The 12,831-nt window shown below is 42.8% G+C and overlaps 1 protein-coding gene across 1 annotated transcript in view; it reads left to right on the forward strand.

The window, feature by feature from the left end:
* The window catches only part of LRMDA (leucine rich melanocyte differentiation associated), a 1,051,049-nt gene that overhangs the window by 575,483 nt on the left and 462,735 nt on the right, over nucleotides 1–12,831 (forward strand). The window contains exon 4 of the mRNA XM_059397881.1: nucleotides 2,153–2,279. Within this exon, the coding sequence (XP_059253864.1) occupies nucleotides 2,153–2,279 (127 nt within the window). The remainder of the gene's footprint in view (nucleotides 1–2,152; nucleotides 2,280–12,831) is intronic.

Consider the following 12,831-nt stretch of genomic DNA (forward strand, 5'->3'; position numbering starts at 1 on the left):
GCCTCCTTGTCCTGAAAAGCACTTTTGAATCATCACTCACTAACCCCCATGGGGGAAGGGACTTCAGGAAAGGTCCGAAGTTTCCCTGCAGAAGCCAGACTGGCCTCAAACCTCAGCCTCTTTGCTCCTCTGTTCCACCCCCCTCCCCTGCATCCAGAACACACTCCTCCCAACCCCCACCATGCCTGCTAAGGTCACAGCTACCAGAAAAATCAAAGAATGGAAGGAGGAAGGTGTGGAAAGGAACCAGCATCTGCTATTGACATGTTAGTCTTCTTTGGCTTGTGTTCCTTAAGATCCCGAGAGCTGGAAGCAGCCCTGAGCCAGAGAGCTCCACTGGGCTGTTGATAAGCCCACGTTCTTACTTGGAGTATAATGGTAGAGCTGAGGTAAAGTCCCAGAGTCCCAAGCTCCATGTGTGTGAGTTGTGTTTTGCCTCCCTGAGACATGAGGAAGAAGAGAAAGGAAGAAATAAAACACAATGATTCCATTGACCCTTATCCCCAAATGTTAAGTGGTGTCGCCTTCTACCATGGAGCAGGTAGTGCTGGTCTGAGGAGTTAGGGCTGGTCAGGGTGCTGGGCCCCACAAGGCGGGGGTGTGTCCTTTGGGGGTGAGTCAGGCAGGATGGGACATGCTGAGGGGGCTCTGGGCCTGGTGGGGTCTGGGGATTCCATGTCTTCCAATCCCCGTTCCACCTCCCAGGCACTGACTCCCTGTTCTGGAGTCCGCTTGGCTGAGGTCCCTCAAGGGAGATGCAACTGTCCTGAGAAAGCCTTAGTGCTAAAGTTCACACTCCCATCAGACGTGCAGGTGCTGCACACACAAGCAGCAGGGTCTGTAATGAAAGTGCTATCGGTAAATGAATAAATAGTGTGGACAACATCTCCCTGATTCGTCACATTTTATAGCATAGCCAGGAGATCCCAGGCGAGTCGGCCCTCTGGTCGACGCCGTAGCTCAGCTGTCAGCCTGTGCAAGCTCAGCACAGCTCTGGGCTCTGGCAGGTGAGCGAGCTGGGAGTACATGTGTCTGTGCGAGTCCCTCCACCGGGCAGGCGGCTTTCTTTAATTAACGTTTGGCCTGGGCAGCACATGCGCACAACTGCCCCTCCCAGCCTCCACCCCACCTCCACCCCTGCCCCCCCCCCCAACACTCCTTAGTCCATAATGTTAAGAGTTAACTTTGAGCTAAATGTAAAAACAAGGCTATTTTTCCCTTTCTGATACTTTTTTTTTTTTTTTTCCCCTGAGCTGGGTACTTAATTCTTTCAGATGCTTGATTATTTACTGCCTTGACATCTACATTGCTGCATTCCACGCTTCTTTCAAAAATAAAGTGAGAAATCCACTTTCCATAAATTAAAACCGTAACTTCAAGCCAGGAGCATTGAAACAGAAATTCCCGCAACTCTTTCCTGAAACCCCCCCCCCCCCCCCGCACCCCTCCCAACAAAAACAAAAACAGAAAGAAAAATCATGAAAGAAAAAGAAACAGCCCTCTCCTGCTGGAGCGATCATGTGCTTCAGCAGATGCCTCTGCCTTTTGGGGCAGCCACAGGGACACTGGGCAGAAGCAGATGAAGTGATTAGTAAAGAAAAAAGGCGGCGAAGGGAAAGAAAGGAAGCCTTCCTCGCCTTTTCCTGGACTGTGCAGAGGAGAACCGCGAAGAAATGATACTTGAAGTTATATTTATTATTGTAAGAGGGGTATGATATTTCTGGGCAGGAATGATGGATGACAACTTAAATTTGTGTCCAGGGAATGAAGGTGAACTGTGACAGAGTTATTTATCTTGGGAATGGAGGTTAGGGTCAGCCGAGGCTGGGTGCCTGAAGGCACAAGACATTGACAAATTTATCCTGCAGGCCGTATCTGAAGCCCTTTGTTTTGGATCCTGGCTACTCACTAAGTGACCCTCATCCTTCATGTTGGCAATGCGTGAAGGATGCGGTGAGTGCCAGCGGCCCCTTCTCCCCCGCCGCCCCCACCCCGGCTCCCGCTACTAATTCTTGTCATTCACTTTGCTGACAGGCACCAAGCCCAAACTATTCCCAGTCCTGAAAGGGAAGGTTAAAATATTTATTTCGGCTCATAATGGCCTCCCTGATTTAGTGCAGGATCATTTTTCCTGTTGCCTTTGTCATTGCAGGTCACTGGAAGGACTGAGCGCGTTCGGGAGCCTGGAGGAACTCATCTTGGACAACAATCTGCTCGGGAACGACCTCGTGTTGCCAGGGTTACCCAGGCTCCATACCTTAACCCTCAACAAGAACCAGATATCCTTGGCTCTGTCCGCTGCCTTCACTCCCCGCCCTGGCCCGCAGTGGTCCCTGCAGGCACACACCGCCCCCCCCCCCCTTTTACCCTTCCCCCGCCCCACACAAATACCTGCAAAATGTCAAATGAGTTTTATGTGTCAGCTAAATTAAAGTATGTGAAATGCAGTCCATGGGCAGACAAAGCGTTCTGTCTTCTGGCACTCGGGACACTTCAGAGTAATTTATTATAGGTCATTCATAAATGAAATGCACCATTATATCTTCCTGTTGCTCCATTTTAGTGTAGAGATCTAAGTTATGGCTGTGAAGAAATCTTTTTAATAGATAAAAATAGAGAAAGAAAATAATGTCACTGCTGCTGAGAAGGCAGAGCCGGGTTCTGTTTGCTTGGGCCTGTGTGGGAGGGCGACCTCTGGTGGGAAGTCCAGGGTGGTGCCTCTAAGAGAACTTCGCCTTCACGGAGGTTTCTGGAAGGCTTTGGTGCAGGCTGGGAGAAGAGTTCTGGCACAGGAGAGGGGGAAGGGGCAAAGATGCGAGATATGTGTGAGTCCAGGCATAGCCCTGCCCTCTGTGGTGTTTCCTGTACTGGGGTGATGAGAGAAGTCAGAGCCGTTTTATTGCGTACCTTCTCCTGAAGTCGGTGAGGACCTAGCCAGCCTGGGATGAGGCTCAGGGGGATGAAGGGTTCTGGGTTCTACAGACAGGCTGAAAATGGAATCAGAAGCCTTCTGCGGCGTTAGGCAGCTAGCTCTTCTGTACAGTGTGGGTCTCCCTGCTACCACTGTGTGAACTGAGAGGTAGGGAGTGTTGTCTGTTTTGTTAACTCCTTTATCCTTCACACCTAGAATAATGGAACTGAGGTTCAGTGAATGTTTGTGGGATGAATAAATGAAAGAATGATTGTCATCAGCTGTTCTTTATTGAGCTGTTCTTTATTGATCCTGTGGGTCAGACATGGTGCTGGGTAATATTAAGCATATTATTTTTTGTTCTTACCAAACCCTGGCAGAAGATGTCCATTTGTCTGAATGAGGAAAGAGGTGAGCTGTAAACCCAAAGCCGGACATTGACCAGAATGCTACGTCCCGGATTTAGTCTCAACTGTGGCCAAATCCACAATTCTCTCTATTATGTTCTGTTGCTTCGGAGTTGAAGTCCACTCACCTTGTTTTATTAGTGGAACATTTCAGATCTAGAATAGTTTAATCACTTGCTCCTGTTCACATGGTAAGTTAGAAGTAGAAAATGGATCAGGGCATTTTCCGTAGAGTGTGGAAATAAAAGACCAAACACCCAGATATATATGTTACCTTTACTGTGTATGCGTATGTTTGCTTTAAGAATGTTAGGCCAGACCATTTATTACCCTCTGGTTATATTTCAAGTCTTAAGACAGTATTTTCCTTATTAGGTAAAATATACTACTATGGCCATTATACATTGGCACTTTACTAGAAGTTGAAGGAAAGAGCTGACAAGTTAGTATTAGTCTTTACCATAAAGCAATTTTTAAAAAATATTTTATTTATTTTTTGACAGACAGATCACAAATAGGCAGAGAGGCAAGCAGAAAGAGAGAGGGGGAAGCAGGCTTCCTGCTGAGCAGAGAGCCTGATGTGGGGCTTGTTCCCGGGACCCTGGAATATGACCTGAGCTGAAGGCAGAGGCTTCAACCCACTGAGCCACCCAGATGCCCCTACCATAATGCAATATTGATGGATTTTTTTTTTTCTTCTCCTATCCTTTGGTCAACCAACTTTCCTATTCACTGTTCGAAAATTATTACAGTGTGTCTTATGGCTCCCTTGACTGTCTTAAGTGATTAGTTGGATGATATTGTCAAATCAGTCAAGAACAGAAGGATTATTAGTATAGAATTGGATGGTAAGTTTCCTTCTTTGGGCCCCAGTGCTGATATCTGTGTCCCACACTGATGTAAAGTACTAGCCTTTGGACTTGGGTTCATGAGTCAGCTTAATCACGTTTAGCTACGTGGTTGTGGGCAGGTCTGCCTCTATTTGTCTGGAAGCCTCTATTTGTCATTTTGTATGTATGTGTGACATCATGGCTTTCACTTGCCTATTAAGAGAACTGGAAAAAAGGAAAAAAGAAATATATGAAAGACTTATTTGAATGTTGGAATCAAAGTGCTATGATAATGTGAGCAACACAGGTTTCTGGGTAAAAAAGCAGCTGCCTCTGCCCTGGGATGTTGTCACGTTTGCAATATAAGAAACAGTGACAGGAGAAAGATTTCCCGAAAAGCCCACACACCAACCCTTAAGGACTTTGTTTGGTAAATGCTGTACAATTGCTAATCCCAAACTCAATTCCTCTTCTCCCTCAGCACACTTCCTGGCCAGTTCTCTGTCACATTAATTGGTGCATACTAATAAATGTAAGTTTATTTCAGCACAAGCCTGAGAAAAACAATTAAAAGAAGAGCACGCCAACTGTGAAAGAACATCATTTCACATAATCCCAGTTTGCAGAGGAACTCCTGGGTGATTTTTTTTTTCATCAACCTCTGATTTGTATAATAATCAATCAGTGCAAAGTATTTTCGGGGTAATTAAGTGTCCAAAATGTGTACTTTATAGTATTGCTTTCCTCTGTTACTATTGTCATTTGAAGAGACATGGGATAAATATTGATGTAAATATTGATGATTGACAGAATACCTCATCAGTCTCATGAGGTTAGACTAATAAGTAAGATTCCTGCTTCATGTGAATTTGCTAAGTATTATTGTCTTCCGTTTTAGAGGGCTCATTTTCATTACTGGCACTGAATATGCTGAAAATGCATAGGAATTCATTCTGGATATTTTTTGAAAGATTACATATGAAATATATGATATGATATTCATTTTGATCTGACTTATGTCACTTAGCATAATGCCGTAAAAATTCATCCATGTTGTGACAAATGATAAGGTTTTATTCTTTTTTATGGCTAAATTATATATATATTTTATATAAATTTATATAATTATATAACCATATAATTATATATCCATATAATTATATTTATATAAACTTATATATATTTATATAAATTATAGAAATATATATAAATTATATATAATATATATATTATATAAGATGTTGAGCATCTTTTCATGTGTCTATTGGCTACCTGTATGTCTTCTTTGGTCTATTCAGATCTTCTGCCCATTTTAAAATTAGATTGGGGGATGCCTGGGTGGCTCAGTTGGTTAAGCAGCTGCCTTCGGCTCAGGTCATGATCCCAGCGTCCTGGGATCGAGTCCCACATCGGGCTCCTTGCTCTGCAGGGAGCCTGCTTCTCCCTCTGACTCTGCCTGCCACTCTGTCTGCCTGTGCTCGCTCTCTCTCCCTGACAAACAAATAAATAAATAAAAAATCTTAAAATTAGATTGGTTTTTGCTATTGAGTTATGTGAGTTTTCCATTTATTTTGGTTTTTATTATTATCATTTTGAGAGAGAGAGCAATAGCAGGGGTGAGGGCAGAGGGAGAGGTTAAGAGAATCCTCAAGCAGACTTCCCACTGGGCATGGAGCCCGAGGCTGGGCTTCATCTCACAACTCTGAGATCATGACCTGAGCCAAAATCAGAAGTCAACTGATTTAACTGACTGAGCCACTCAGATGCCCCAGTTCTTCATATATTTTAGAAATTACTTATCAATTATATGACTTGTAGTCATTTCTTCCCATTTAGTAGGTTGCCTTTTTATTTTTTAAATGGTTTCCTTTGCTGTTTAGGAAGTTTCTCATTTTTTTCCCTTCAAGGTTTGTTTGTCTGTTTGTTTGGTTTTTTAATTCTAGCTAATTAACTTACAATGCAATATTAGTTTCAAGTGTAGAATTTAGGGATTCATCACTTACAACACCTGGTGCTCATCACAAGTGCACTCCTTAATCCCCATCACCTGTTTCATCCATCCCCCTGCCTGCCTCCCCTCCAGTAACCATCTGTTTGTTCTGTATAATTAAAAGTCTGTTTCTTGGTTTCTCTCCCCCCCACCATGTTTGTTTGTTTTGTTTCTTAAATTCCGCATATGGGTAAAATCATATGGTGTTTGTCTTTCTCTGACAGACTTATTTCACTTAGCATTATAGTCTCTAGCTCCACCCATGTTGTTGCAAATGGCAAGATTTAATTATTTTTGATGGCAGAGTAATATTCCATTGTATATGTGTTTCTTATTTTTAAAGGAATGAATTGGGCCAGAGGATGGTTGAATTCTCAGTGTTGCTATCACTAGAGATTAGCAAGCTTCTTGGCTCTACAGATCTGAAGGATTTTCTTTGTCTTTGGTTGAGTGCCTTTCCCTTTCCAATCCTCAGCCTCTTCAATCTGTAGTGGTAATGCTGAGGGAGAAATGATAGTGGCAGGGGAGGAACTGAAGCAGAAGGCCATGGTGTAGCTTTAAAGCTGGCTAGGTATAGTGCTGTGCTGATGGAGAGTACTTCGTTACCCACTGATTAAAATAAGATACTAATTGGCTCTTTCAGGATGTCATGATTTATCTCTCCTCTGGTCTTCCTGCATGATCATGAAGATTGGTTTAATTTCCCCACATACTTGACCCAGAAGCTAGAGAATGCAAGCCAAGTAAAAGCAGGAGTAACACCATATGGAATTCTCTTAACCTAATATTTCTGACTGTACCTTTTCAGCCAACTGATTCTCCTATTGTCTTGTGAAAGTACTGCGGAATCTTCTAACAGTTACTGTGTTTTAAACTGCTATTGCTACTCCATGAAATGCTTTGGACTTGGGCTCTATCAGCCTGGATGAATAATAACCTACCTCAAAAGTTAGTGGCTTAAAACAACAACTGTGTTCTTTGTCTATAATTCTGCATGTCAGCTGCATGTCAGCCCTGTTTGTCAGGGCTCGGCTGGATGGTTCTTCTGTGGATCTTGCTTTGCGTTTTTAGGCAGCTACAGTTATCTAGAGGACTGGGTGGGATTGGGTGGTCTGAGATGGGCTCACTCATATGTCTGGAAGTTGGTCCTGGTTGTTGGCTGAACATGCCTCCAGTAGGCATGCATAGGATTCTTTACATGGGGCAGGTGTTCCCAGAGCAAAGCCTGAATGTACAAGTTCTTTTCAAGCCCTCTTTGCATCTTGGGTGTTGCTGCCCTATTGCCAAAGCAAGTCACATACTAAATGTAGAGACAGTGTGATAGGGGACTATACAGATGTGTATACAAAGAGGCATGCCTCATTCCTATAACAATCCTACACACGGACCTTGATGTCTTATCTCTTTAAGAATTTATCTCACATTTGTAATAGACCCAGAATCAAGTAACTGTTGACCTTCTGCAAAGGTAAGTACTAGTTCTTTCTTAGAAATTGAGTCTTATTTTAAATATATGAGAAAGCTTACTATTAAATGGGGTTCTATCTGAAGTTCTTTTGTAAAGTTTGGTTTGGTTTTAATTTTTGGTGTTTTTGTTTTTTGGTTTTGGTTTTTGCTTATGTAGAGTTTTCCATTTTGTTTTTACTTTCAGGTAGGCATGACTGTCCAGTGCTCTGTTACTGGACCCTGTGAACGTGGATTACGGGTTGTTTTATCCTTTGGAAAGAGGTTGTGTCCTGTAGTGGTTAACAGTAGGCTCTGAAGCCAGGCTTCTTGGGCTTGTATTCTGGCTCTGCCACTGGCTGCGTGTCCTTGGGCTACTTACTTACCATCTTGATGCTTTGCTTTTCTCTGCAAAACTGGGACAATAATGGTATCCACCCCACTGGTTGTTGTGAGGGTTTTTCTAAATTTCTAATAAATTAGCAAATGGTGATTATGGTGATTATTATTACTATTATTATCCTAGAGAATTATGTAAGCTTACTTGATTTTACTTGGGCCACATTCTAACCATGGCCAGAGTATAGATTTCGAATGCGTCTTTGATTTTTATAATCTAAAGTCACCTGCCTGTCATTCTGTGAATTGAGAACCACTGGTGAATACTCTGATTTTTTACGAAAAAACTGGGGGAATATGAACTTTTTGAAGTCGCAGCGATGGTCAGTGGGAGGGCTCACTCTAGAACCCAGACGTGTTAATTCCTAATTCCAGACCCTGAAACTTAAGTGAGGGAAAATCACTGCTTAAGAAGAGGAAATAAGATGCTGGAGAGAAGTCATCTGCCTGTGCTTGCCCTACTCTTGCCCCTCTCGCTCCAGCCCTGCTCCCAGCTGATGATGGAGCCCATAAAAGGGATTTCAGAGCCCAGATCCACCATATGGAAAATTTCTTCTCAGCCTACCAATGCCTCACTTTCAGGCTGCGTACCTCCTACTTGACTTCCCATCCTTGTTCTGCTGGCTCTTTGTTCTACTTCTGTTCCACTGTCAGTGCTGATGTTACTTCTTCATCTCTGGGTTTATAGCTTGTCTTACTCTTCTTCCTTTGGTTCATTTAGACTGGCCAGGTAGTCACTGGCCACAGTTGCCACACTGGCCACATGGAGTTGATCTTATCTCCCCCAGTGCTCATATTCTCTCTCTCTCTCTCCTAAACAGATGCCCATGTGCATACACACACTATGCTTGGCTCTTCTCCAGTAGGGTTGGGTACTTGGTAATGCTCTCAGCCATATCATGTATGAATACCAAACCCCAAGTAACAGAAGAACACCTGAGATGTCAGGAAAATATAGATACTTTGGACAATCAAATGATTCTTCCCATTCTTCCTTTTGGGGTGGGTGGGGGAAGGGTAAGAAGCTGACTTCATTTTACATCACACTCAATTCCTTCATTTTCTATCTCCCTGTTTGCTTCAGCATACATATGAAGAGACAGTATGGATTGTAGTACCAACAGGAAGAACGGGTAGTGATGTGTCATACAGCTGGACTGTGGTGAGGAGACCAGTGAGCCGAGCCCAAGGCCAAACTAGATTTCCCACAGCAATTTACTATCTTAATCAGGGAATTCTCTGTGCTTTGTCTGAGGCCTCAGTTTCTTTATAAAATGGGTGATAGACACTTAGGAGAATTGTTGACAGATTTAAATGGCATAATGTGTACATGGGACACAAGTTTGTTAACGCCCAAAGTCTTTACACCTTCTTGGCACTTTTTACTGATATTTAGCGTCTCAGTGCTCTAAATGAATAAGCCCAAATTGTAAATAACTGAGGTACAGAACACAGCTGGATGGTCTCCCACAAAAGCATATAGGACTCTTCATGTTTCAGTATTTTAAATTCCTTTTTAAAGTGTTAAAAAATCATGAGTCACTTGTCTCCTAGAAATGCAAAGTCTTTAGAATCTAGGTTTGAATCTCGACTCTTCCATTCACTGACTGTGTGACTTTTGACTCCCATTTCTTAAATTATTGTTTGGATGCAATAATTCTGATGTGTGTGTGTGTGACTCAAAATGAGAGTATATTGTGCAGAATGTGTAGTTAGTATTCAGAAACCCTATATTAGGCACTGGTTGAAACCTGGGTGGTATAGGTACTGCCCTTTGATCTGGACCTGAGCACAGAGAGAGCGTTCATTCCCATTTTTACTTGGGAAACAGTTATAGACCTGTACAGCTGCACATGATACCCAAGGACTCCCCCCACTCCTTCATGCTCCAAACTCTCAAGGCAAGATGTTGCTTTGATCTTGGGCCCTCTGCAAAAAGTCTCCCTTGGCAAGCATACCTATGACAGTTGGACTCGGCAGTGGCAACTTTCTATAGACAACGCTGAAAAAAATATAAATGTCAAGTACTCTAGAGAAGACTTGATGAAGGAAGCCAGGTGTATGCTAGAATCCAGCTGAAGAAACTTGAAATTATGCCAGATAGCTTCACATTTTAAAAATGGGGGGTGGGGGGGCGGAATGTCACCCTTGGGAGAATTCCTGAAAGATCTCTATGGCCCTGGTCTTTGTTAGTCTGTGACACCAAGTTCCCACTGCTGATTGCCTCTTGTTTATTTTCTATGAACTTGACAAAAAGGACTGCAACAAATTCTATCTCAGAGCTCCCAGCCAGATAGGGCAGAGCTGTGTGTGTTCTTGCTGACCCAGGAGACTGAGAAACCAATCGAAACTCCTCTTGTCTCTTGTCCTCCAGTAGTTGTATCAACATAATGGAGAAGTTCTGGTCCAGAGCATCCATGGAGTAGGTGCTAGTGATTTCTGACTACTGTGGGTTTGGGGGAGACCACCTGACTTAGTTTGGGGAAGCATTTAGCAGGTAGCTGAAAGGCCTGAAGAGGTGGGGTAGTTTCTGCCACTCAAAATACCCTAAATGAGGTAGGCTCCATTCCTTGGGTTCATTGGCACATGGTGGCTAAAGCTTCTTGAGGACAGTAGACTCTTTTCCCAAGAAATTTCCATGACAAAGACATTTGATTGTGTTCACTCTCCACAACCTCCTGCTCAGGGCTGGATTCAGATTTTGTTGAGTATGAAACTTATAAATTTGGGGATGCCTTCTTAAAGGCAAAGACTACGTAATTATGAATGCCAAATTAGGCTGAAAGATGAATGTTTATTTGGAATAACAATATATCAAGGCAAATTAAAAACTTTTAAGTTGACAACACAAATATAAAAATGCTTAGAAAAGTAATTGTTTTATACTGGACATACCTACATTTAAAATTTCTTCCTGGGGTGGTTTTTTGTTTTTGCCAATTCTTTTATAACTTTATTATATAATTATTTTATAACTTTATGTATATATATACACATATATATACAGAAATTATACTATATATATATGAGTATATATATATATATACACACCCATTTTAGTGGAGAGAGACAGTGATCTGAACTGACTGCAGTTTAAATAACCTACTTCTGAAAATTTTATAAAAATATATGACCATGTGACTGAATTATCCCCCAAAGACCCCATGTAAGCAAGGAGCCCTAATCACATAAGCTTTATTAGCTCTGTGGTAAGTTTACCTATGAAACCTGTTTCCCTGGACAGTGGTATGGGATGCCTCCCATCACTGCTCACTTGATGTTGAGACATAACTGGGATTTCAGCCCAGCTCAGGTGCCCAGTATTTCCTCAACTTAAAAATCTTGCCAGTTTTGAGTTCCATTCCTTCATATTCCTACTTCATACAGTAGATGAAAAATAACCAAAGTTTAAGGGCTTTGTCCCTATAAAAGCCATAGGTTTGGGTTGGACTTCTTCATCCACAGTGGAAAGGGCTTCCCTTAAAAGCTCTAGGGCCATTGTCTACATAAATAATTTGAATCACCCCAGGTCAATATGTCCACACCATTTCGGCATCCCACTGTCTCACGGTCCCTCGAAAGAAATACTATGCCAGCTGGTGGGAGTGATTAGCTTTTCTAGCTGCCCCCAACCCCCTTTCTGGCATCAGGGCCTGGCCTTGAGGCTTCAGAACATCCTGATAGACATGAGTCCTACTGCTCCTTGGAACATCTGATGGGTCCCCTGTGAGGGGTGGAGTTGGAGCAAACCCTGAAGGGGAGAAACAGGACTGGTTCTGAGGCCCATGCAGGTCCATGTCCAGGCATGGGTTACCCCATTTTGCTCCCTGTTGGTTTCTGGATACCAGACAGAGACTTAAGACATTTTGAGGAGGTCCCTTCAAAGCGTAGGGCCCCATGAGGTACCTTTGCCAGCATCTGCAGGCAGTGCTTTTTCTAGTGTAGCAAACTGAGAAGCTTACAGAGTTAGAACTTGTAGGAAAAGCCAAGTTTTCCCTGAAATTGTGCATTGTCACTTTAATTGGTTTTATTTAAATGATTTTTTAAAAAGAATTTGATGATTGAACTGTATTTTAAACAGTACTAAAGAGGATAGCACTTGTCCTCACATAGGTTGTTCTCAGAGCCCGTGTATAAAGAAGGCTCAACAGAACTTAGTTTGGAGAATATAAGATTTAAGGTAGATAGTGAGCTTCACCTCTCTGGAAGGTTATCATGCAGAAGAGAAGAATACCTTATTCTTTGAGACCCCAAGCTGTTAAACTGGGCCAACGGGAAGGAATCTGTGGAAGGTTCTGTCCCAGGGGAAAGTCTCTTTCTAAGGGTTGTCTGTGACAGAATGAGCTACTTTTTGGTGACCCTCAACACATACATTAGGGAATGGATTTTGACATTGTTTGGATTTGGTGTGGAAATGAAATCTGAGAAAATGGGGGTAGCATCTCATGGTTAGATAACATTCTGATAGAGTGAGGGGGTCCCTTTTCTTTGGCTTCACCTTCCTCTCCTAGGCTAAGGAGACCTTACTCCTGGACACGGTTTTCTGAGTCTTTGATTTTTACATGGGCATTCATCCTTATATGCTTAGCCCCTTTTTGCTCTGCTGTCACTCCCTGGCAAAGACCCCGTTCCATCTGTGATACTGGCTGACACCTCGCTTCCATAAGCTTCTGGTAGTCATGGCCTCTGCTCATGGCCTGTCTAGTCATCACCTTGCCTAGGGCTCAGATCTTCTGCATGTAGCTTAAGCCAGGAGTCCAAGTGTATTGATGTGACAGCTAGGTTGTCATTAAGTCCTTACCAGTATCTGTAATCACCTGAACCTATATGATTCTTGACTTATTTGGTTTG

Source organism: Mustela nigripes, chromosome 4 (assembly GCF_022355385.1).
Source record: "Mustela nigripes isolate SB6536 chromosome 4, MUSNIG.SB6536, whole genome shotgun sequence".
In the NCBI taxonomy this organism is placed as follows: domain Eukaryota; kingdom Metazoa; phylum Chordata; class Mammalia; order Carnivora; family Mustelidae; genus Mustela; species Mustela nigripes.